Raw genomic sequence first — 9,026 nt, forward strand, 5'->3', positions numbered from 1 at the left:
ATCAGGGCAGTGCTGGCCCTCCTGTTGCTTTCCCTTGGCAGAAACCTTTTTTTTCCTGGAAAATGGCTGCTTAATGTAGCTTGGCTACCTGACCCTGATGTGCAGCACCATTATTTTATCATATTGTGATGTAAGAGATCTGAAAGAACAGGGTCTGCTGCCAGGCTTGGCATGTTTGGTTGGAAAAGCAGAACCAGATCATCACCAAATCAGCAGCAGTGTTTGCCAGGCTGTTTGCGGCGCATTGAAAGAGGGGGACTCTGCATCTGTAAGACCGTGGGTGTGATGGTCAGGGCACACTGAGCCCTCTTGTACTGTGCCCTGACTGCTGGGAGGGCTGTGGGACCCCCAGCTGCTGGAGGAGCTGCAGCCACAGAGGAGTTTTCTCAATAGTGGTGTCACACTAGAACAGGTTGTGGATGCCCCATCCCTGCAGGCATTCAAGGCCAGGCTGGATGTGGCTCTGGGCAGCCTGTTCTGCTGGTTGGCGACCTGCACATAGCAGGGGGTTGAAATGAGATGATCTTTGTGGGCCTTTTCAACCCAGGCCATTCTATGATTAGAGTGCCTTCTCTGAGGTCTCTGCCACCAGGAAGCAGAACTGGCTGGAGGGGATGAGGGAAGTATAATGCATGCTCTCAGCATGCACATCAGCCGTCATGAATCCTCAGTATAATTGTAACAGCTAATTATCGTTTTAAAAGAGCTGTAAATCTGGGCTCCTTGAGTAATGTGGACCACATTGCGTGTTCTGTGGCCGTGCTGTTGTTGTTTTGAAGCATCCTTTATTCCCATCCTAGCACTCAAGGGAGGATTTTTGCTGTACTTTCCTGTTGGCCAGGCCCCTTCCACAGTTAGTGCATCTTTGGCAAACAGCCTTACTCACGCTGACCCATCTGCCTGCACCATGGGATGAGAGGGTTAGGAGCCTGCTCCTGCCTCGGCCTCCCGCTGTGCTGCTGCTTGTGGCTCTACCAAAAATGTGCTTTTGACAGCAGATCTGCCTTGATTTCCTTTTGCCTGCTCTGGGCCTGGTTGCATCAGCTCTGTAAGTAATGCCAGGCAGTGAGGGGTGGTTGTGAGCACAGAGGCAGGAGCTGAGCTGGCAGTCACCTGGTGCAATAGGACTGGGGGGTCCTGGGGGGGTGCCTCATTGCATCTTTTGTAGCAGTTGCATCCGAGAGACTGTGGTGCTGATGGAGGTCTACAGAGATTCTGTCTTTGTACTGTGGTTTGCTGTCACTTTTTGTGAGGCTGTGTATAAACTGGCTCACTGAAATGGCATGGGTTAAATATACCTCCTTTTGGAGGGTTATCCTTGGTGCAAACCCAGGAAAGCACAAGCTGGCACAGCCAACACGGTGCCTATCGCCGAAGGCAGAGCAGAGACAAAATGTTGTGTGAGGCTGAACAGGGGATGGTTTGAGCCAGTATTGCTGCCCGTGTCGTTGAACCACGACCTCGTGTTTGTGGATGCTGCTGCATGGCTTGCTTGGTCTATCTGGCTCTTATATCAGTCCAATGGCATTGTTTCCCCATCTAATAATTTGAATATTACTAAGTAATGTAAACAGTTCTTTCCCTTTCTTCTGAAAGGGAAGAACAAGAAACTCCAGGTCTGCAGGCTGCTAAAGATCACAGATGGCAGGACTGGCTGCTGACAGCCACCATAGCAGGGAGCGCCACAGCCATCTCCGCCTGCCTCTGTCCTCTCAGTGGAAGGAATCCATTTCCTTGCAATTCATCCCTGTTAAAGAAAAGATGGTAGAGCTTATGGAGGAAATCCTGGGAGGAGGGAGGCGCTTTTCACAGCAAGAGCCACGTGAAACACAAAGGGGCCGGCGCCGAGGCTTTCATGGCCTGCTTCTGCAGCAGAGGTGTGACTGAAGAGCCACACAGTGGTCATGGAGAGGGGCTTTGTCACACCTCCACCTGAGGCTGCCATGTGGAGGTGGTGCTGTGCATGCCCGCGTGCAACCACTCTGCTCCTCAGAGCTCACCTGCTGTGCCTTTGACCTGCTGCATGTAAGGAAACGCTGAGCTTTGGAAGCGAGCAGAAACAGGATGTCACGTGCTTTCCTTTGAGATTTACTGCCCTAGCCGTGCCTGGTGGTGACTGCCCATGCCATCTGTTCCACCAAACTGCTGCACTTGGGTTAGTTTGCTTTAGAACTCGTTTGTAGAAGCACGTGAGCCCCAGGTCTCCTCTCCTTGGTGTTTGGGCACGGCCCTGCCTCACGTAGCTGGCTTGGTGGTAGAGACCACACTCGTCTGGGCAAGGTGAAGATGTCTGGTCTGTAAGTAGAGTTCAGAACCAGCCAAGAATGAGCTGTCACTGATAAATCCACCCTTTACTGAGGTAGAGAGGAAATAAGTTTCAAACTGATTGATGTGTGAGATAAGTTCCTAAACCACAGCAGCTGGATTAGCTGGAGCAGATCTGAGAGCATCAGCGCTAGCAGCATCGTTCTGTGCTGTGCTCTGCTGCAGCTGGGTGTCCTTCCTGCTTGAAGGCCTGGCTTTGGCAACTGCCAGGAAGTCCTCGCCTTTGCGAGGTGGGAGGAAGTGGATGAGATTTTTAGCTCTCTGTTGAGGCATGTGCCTTTCCCATCACTCAGCTTGATTAGGGCAGTGCTGGAAAACAGAGCCTGTAATCATTTATTGGCAAAGCATACTTTGTTATCTAGATACTTTCTGAGGGCAAAGGAAGCCTAGCAGACCAATTGTGGCGATGGTTTCCTTGAGCAGCACAGAGCTTTTGGCAGAAATAGTTGGGATTAAACATTAATTGCAAACTGTTGTTCAGGAATGGTCCTTGCTGTTTATAGGTTGTGGTGTTCTCACATTTCCAGTCGCTCTGAATAGTGTTAGACAGCACAGTATGTTGGAAAGCTTTATGTTAATCAAGAGCAAATACCACATTGTTTGCCCACCCGTATTGACTGTTTCGTTTCAGAAATCATTTGAAGCTTGCGATTTTGAGCATATAGAACCATGACAATTAAATTAACTCATGCCTGAGAGGCACCATGGGCAGTTATGGATCTCACATGTCCCCACGTGCCTTCCCCAGTTGGTGGTGCTTTTCTTCCATGATGCATTTTCATTGCCCATGGCTTACTGTCACGTTATTTATTGTACAGGTTGTGCTGACTTGGTGTTCTTACGGTGAATTACCCGTTTCTGGAAACCTACCAGACAAGGAAAACATGTGGGGAGACCATCGACAAGGCAACAGGACGGGATCATTTCGGTAAGCACTGCAGTGTACAGCTTGTTTCTGTCATGCATTTAATTACACTAAGCAGTGGGAACTTTCTGATTGCCATTGTGCACATCCTCCTGTTAGAGGGCAGTTTTGGTCAAAGTTGGGAGGTCCTTGTGGAGCCAATAGGCAAGTTAAGCTACGTGTAGCTTTCTGCATTTTTATGAAGCTTTGCTTTTCTTTCTTTTACTGGCAGTTGCTTTGAGTGTTTCTGTTCCTTCTCTACAGCACCTTTTCTAGTGATATTTCATTTAGGTGTTGTAAGCTGAGGTGGTGCTGTGCCATGTGAATAGCCACTGTTAAGACCCAGAGGAGAAATGCCTAATAGTGTGATGTAGATTCTCATCAACTGCAGTTCTTTTTTAACTTCAGAAATTCTGTCAGTTTAATTGCACCTGGGATTTTGTGTAAACTTCACTTTAATCTATTCCATGAGATGAGGTAGACCAGAATATCCCCGTGTGCTTGGCCATGCTCCTTCACAAGGGGTTTTTGAATATCCCTGGAAGTGTTGTGAAGATTCATGTGTCTCTGACCTGCAGCATGTGATGTTTTTTAGCTCACATTCCCTTGCTTGTTACTGGACCCTCTGTTTGCAATGGGGCTCTGGATAGAAAAAATAAAGTGGAGACACAGAGTTAGAGCTTCCCTCCATTGCATGTAATTATTTCATCCTTTGCTCACATGTCCACCTCAGTTACTTGAATATCAGCATGATAAATGTGCTTCCTCCTGGCACACCATAGGTTTCTGTAACAAGGATATTTCAGATAATTGTCCAGCTGTAATGGCTTGAGAAAACTGATCACACGAGTTACAAAAAACAATGTCCTGCAGAACCTGTCTTAATGTTGTTGCTGGGAGAGTGATCGTGATTTGTGGCCCTGTTAGTAGTGCTGCTGTGCTGATTCTTAAGTGGATTTCATTGGCATTGTTTTTACTGTGCTGGATGGGGAATTCTAACCTTGAAGAAAGTAATTCCTATGTATGGTGGTGAAGCAGGGGCTTGCACCTTAGTAAATCTATATGCAGTTTGATTACAAATGTGCATTTTGTTGATGAGTGATTCTATGATGAAACTCAAAGAAGGACTTGCTGTAGCTGCAAAGGAAATGTCCACTTATTTGGGTGGGATTTGGTGTTTCTTTGGAATTATTTACTATTAGGTTTATTTACTATGCTTTTTTTTTTTGAATGTAGTGGAGTAGAGCTTAGCTCTACAGGTAGCTCTCAAAAGAACAAAAAACCCCAAACATTGGGTTTTGAAAAACTGTATTAAGAGGAAACTTCTTCCTGAGCGGTGGTGTACAGGGATCAGGAGAGCTCATGGCTATGTGATTGTGACGTTGGTACAGGACAGCCTGTCTTTAAGCATGAGTGCAGGATAATTGCACACGTTGATTGTGGGCATGCTCCTGTGAGGCATCTTGAGTCTGAACGGACAGCTGTCAGTATTTTGTTGGTTTAGACTCCAGCACGAGAGGCAAAAAAGAGTCTCAGTAGCGTGTTACTTGAGCATGTTTGGTAGCCTTTGCTTCTGTGTGCCTCGTGACAATGTGATACGTTAGCTGTTCATAATATTGCCCAGAGAACTTAAGCTCAAGTTGTTCCTCCCAGGCATGTGCTGGTGGTGATGCTCATAAACAAACACACCAGCTGGTGGAACCTTGAACACAGCTGCGGAGCTGTGTGCAGTGCAGGACTATGTGGATTGCTACCATCATTAACCCATTAATATTGCAGGTATTCCCTGTTGAGTGCTTCTGGAAATTGTGCTGAAATGGGAGCACCCAAGTTTACTTTCTCACATCTGTCGTATGCTGCCTCATCTTATACTGCCAAACATCAATGTCTTCTGCGGATCTTAGACTGTTACATCACTCTATAAAAAGTTTAGAGAAGAATGTGCTGCTATATAGATTTCAGACTCTAAGCACGTTATGAATAATACTGTCTTTATTTCTACAGTGGGAGCCAAGAAGAAAGGTTTGCTCCCGGGTGGAACAGGGACTATCCTCCTTCCCTTGATAGTCTTGCTCAAGAAAGACACTCTGGCAACTTCTCTGGCAGAGAATCACTTCCTTTTGATATCCAGGCACTCGCAGGCCTCCTCAATCCTCAGTTTGCCAACAGAGAGGAACCTTCTTTCAGCTTTGGAGCTAGAGATGGACCACGTAGTGACTTCAGAGGTGGGGAGGGGCACCACGATTTCAGGGGCAGAGACTTCCCACCGTCTGACTTTCAGAGCAGAGACGAGTCTCAGCTGGATTTCAGAGGTAGGGAGCTACCCCCTTCTGAGTACAGGGGCAGGGATATGTACTCCGGAGACTTTCGGGAGAGAGAAGGGCCACCTATGGACTTCAGGGGCGGGGACATTCCTCCAGTGGACTACAGAAACAGGGAGACGTTTCGTATGAACTACAGGGACAGGGAAGCTCATAGTATGGACTATAGGGGTAGAGATGAGCCTCCGTCAGACTTCAGGGGAAGGGGGTCTTTTGATCTGGACTTCAGAGGTCGAGACGGATCTCATTCAGACTTCAGGGCGAGAGATGTGCCCGAGTTAGACTACAGGGGCAGAGACCATTCCTATTCAGACTTCAGAAATAGGGATGTACCCGATTTGGACTTCAGAGGTGTGGGCACCTCTGATTTGGACTTCCGAAACAGAAATACAGCATCGTCAGATTTCAGAAATAGGCACAGGTCCCGGTCTGATCAGGACTTTAGGAGCAGAGATATGCCTCCTCCTATGGACTTCTCAGACAGGGAAATGCCTCCTGTGGATCAAAGCCTTGTAGATTTTAGACGCAACCAATCTACTATACCTTTAGCAGAAAGAGAGGGCTCTGGTTTAAACGCCAGCAAGAGAGAGGAGCCTGCAGTTGGTCTGGAAAGAACTCCTTTTGGTAGTCAGAAAGGTGAATTTCAACACTCGGAAGCACCAGCCAGAGAAGAGGAATCCCTTGGATTGGGTCTCAAAGACAACGCTTCACACAATTTCCAAAATAGCCGTGGACCTCTTCCTGCTCTTCAGGACCAAGAGGAGCAACCTCAGACCTTTGCTAACAAGCAGCAACAGCAGCAGCAGCTTTCTGGGGGGGAGCAGCAAAGATCCAATTCTGATCTTGGGTTAAAGGGTGAAGATGACCTGGATTTCCTTGGAAGGCAAGATACGGACTACCGAAACATTGAGTATCGTGATGTGGATCATCGGCTGCCAGCGTGTCAGCTGTTTGACTATGAACATGGCAAGTCATTTTCAGAAGGAAAACCCAGCAAAGATTCTAGGCCCTATAAGAGCCTCCAGGTAGGTGGATTGTGGATTTGTGAATTGATGTTTTTCTTGAACGTGTGTTGTCCAGTGGGTGGAGGGAGCTGGGAGGGACCCTGCGTATGACATCAGATCTGTCCTGAGTGTCTGAGATTAGCCTCTTGCTCCAGGCCATTTTGTGGTTATGCTTTCTGTCTTAGAAATGTTTTCTTAAGAGAAATGCAGTTTATCAATTGAGAATTGTTAAATGTGTACAAGTAGATCTGGTTCAGAAAGTCCCCAATTTGAAAATGACCAGACAAAGAGAAGGAGTTATGAGAGAAGTATCATATAGAATATCTTGCTTTCTCCTGGGCATCTGCCTATGAGAGCTGCAGAGAGAAGATGCTGGGACATAGAACATCGTAGAACAACAGAGAAGATGGACATAGAACAGTGCAGCTGTTTACCTTCAGAATCAAGTAGTTAATCTGAGTTAATGATAACTACTGAATTAACAGCTACTATTGAATTCAGGCAGAGGTTTTGGTTTTTTTTTTTTTTTGTCTTGCTTTTCATGTTTTAAAAGCATGGAGATGTATCCAAGACAAGGATGGCCTCTTGGTATTTCAGTTCATTCGAGTTGTGTATATTGTAGGGAGATGCTTCCTGGACCTGGATCTCATTGCACAGCGTGATGAGCATGCAAAGCTCATTATGCTAATGTTGCAGAGCTCTCTGAATCTTAAACAGTGTTATGGTGAAGACATGAGCCATACTGCTTATGAGCCTTTGTTTTATTTTGTTATGGTTTGTGTGAGTTAGTATGTCTGATTGATTAAAAACCAAAAGAAAACATTTTGATTGTGTGAACCCAAGGACCAAGATTACCGGACCTGCCCTGAATTTGTGAAGCCAAGCAAGCTCATTCGGCTGGGAGGAGTGCCTGAAACTGCCACGAAGGATGATGTAAGTAGGTTGTTCTTCATCCAGAATTCACTGCAGGACTTTCAAAACTTCTATGCAATGTTTCTAAACTTAGCGTTTTCAAGCCTGGTGAGTGTAATTCAGACAGTCTGTCATCTTCCCCAAGGAAAATCCCAATATAGAAATGATTGCAGTGTTATTTTCTTATCTGATTATTCTGCTTTCTTGAGGGCCTGGAAATGCTGATTATTTTTTTTTTGCAGTCACATATGTGATGTTGGTGGGTGAAAGCCTCGTCCGCCAGACTCTTTTTAACATGCCTTCCTTCCAGGGTTACTTTATATAGAGACAATATTTTTATTACTTCTGGTATTATGTTTGGAGTCTGGAGGACATTTGTGTTTGAGTGAACTTCTTCTTTCTTGGTTACTTGAAACTGCTAAAATGAGATCTCATGAAGACGAAAAGATGTCTCCTGCTCATTTGAGTTGGAAAAAAAAATATCTAGGCTACAAGGTGAAAGAAGTTATCTTTTCAAAGGCTTCCACTTCTACTTAATTTTTTTTCTTTGGTGACAGCTCCAGACTGGAGAACACCTACACACAGCAGTTTTTGCAAGGTTTAGCTGTGGTGATCAGCTCTTCTGGGGCTTAATACTGAAATCTGGTTAGTAGAGGACTCTTGGCAGAAACTGTCCGTTGAAGGCAAGTAAGATCTCTCTGACCTTAAATTAGGATGAGAAGGGAGCTATATGGCTGCAAACAGCATGATAGAACAGCTCTGAGCAGTTGAGGTCTGGTGTAAATAGTGGTTGCTTATTTAAACAAAAAAACAAATGATCAAATATTCCCCAAAACTCAAAAAACAGTTCTCGGGTACTGTGGGAGCTTTATCAGGAAAGCGTAGCTGTTTATAACTGAGTTAACAAAAGATGCCTTAGGGGAAAAGGATTGTACACAAGCAAGGATTTCACTTTCTGAGGTTTTGTTTTGGACACTGAGTGGATCCTGGTTTTCTTGTAGATTCTCAATGCTTTCCGAGGGCCGGATGGGATGCCTGTGAAGAACTTGCGACTGAAGGATTACAGTTCAGGTGAGGATGCTTTGCCAGTGCTTCTGGTTTGGGGTTTACAAGAGGGTATTTTTCACACCAATATATACCTCGCTGGTTTCACTAGAGTCACCGATGCTGTAGTTACAGATATTTTGGAATGAAAATGCCCACTGAGTTTTGTATTTGGCTCTTTTGTCTCCAGAATTGGTGGCTGTACTCACCGTTACTTCAGAGCTTACATGTGTCCTGGTGCTTCTAGCTGTAGGAGCAGCAGGAAAAAAGCAGCAAGGCTGTTTGAATAGCTACCAAGGGTAAAAACAAGAAAAACAAAAAACATTAATTCCCAACAGATTTTTTTCTTTTAATTAATATTATTCAATCCTTTTGGATTGTTCTCAGACTTGTTTCTGAGATGTGAGGCTGTGGAACACGTCCTGCACAAATAGTGTCCCCATGAATAGTGCCCCCCTGATACTCCCTAATGTTTCTCCTTCAGTAACATGAAACTTCACCCTTCTTAAATATGAA

General features: G+C 45.6%; 1 protein-coding gene across 1 annotated transcript; it reads left to right on the forward strand.

Moving 5' to 3' along the window:
* The first annotated feature begins 529 nt into the window (after positions 1-529).
* Positions 530-9,026, forward strand: LOC104913115 (RNA-binding protein 6-like). Its single transcript, XM_010718328.3, has 4 exons — positions 530-3,253; positions 5,234-6,575; positions 7,398-7,487; positions 8,468-9,026. Exons 1-4 carry the CDS (start codon positions 3,030-3,032, stop codon positions 8,657-8,659), a joined length of 1,848 nt encoding a protein of 615 aa, XP_010716630.1. The 5' UTR covers positions 530-3,029; the 3' UTR covers positions 8,660-9,026.

The sequence above is a fragment of the Meleagris gallopavo genome, chromosome 14 (assembly GCF_000146605.3).
Source record: "Meleagris gallopavo isolate NT-WF06-2002-E0010 breed Aviagen turkey brand Nicholas breeding stock chromosome 14, Turkey_5.1, whole genome shotgun sequence".
Lineage (NCBI taxonomy): Eukaryota > Metazoa > Chordata > Aves > Galliformes > Phasianidae > Meleagris > Meleagris gallopavo.

Excerpts from the sequence above, each read along its gene's own strand:
- LOC104913115 (XM_010718328.3), top strand. The coding sequence starts at position 3,030 with ATGGGCAGTTATGGATCTCACATGTCCCCACGTGCCTTCCCCAGTTGG. Across the intron at positions 3,254-5,233 it reads AACAGGACGGGATCATTTCG|TGGGAGCCAAGAAGAAAGGT; the intron begins GTAAGCACTGCA and ends TTATTTCTACAG. Across the intron at positions 6,576-7,397 it reads GGCCCTATAAGAGCCTCCAG|GACCAAGATTACCGGACCTG; the intron begins GTAGGTGGATTG and ends TGTGAACCCAAG.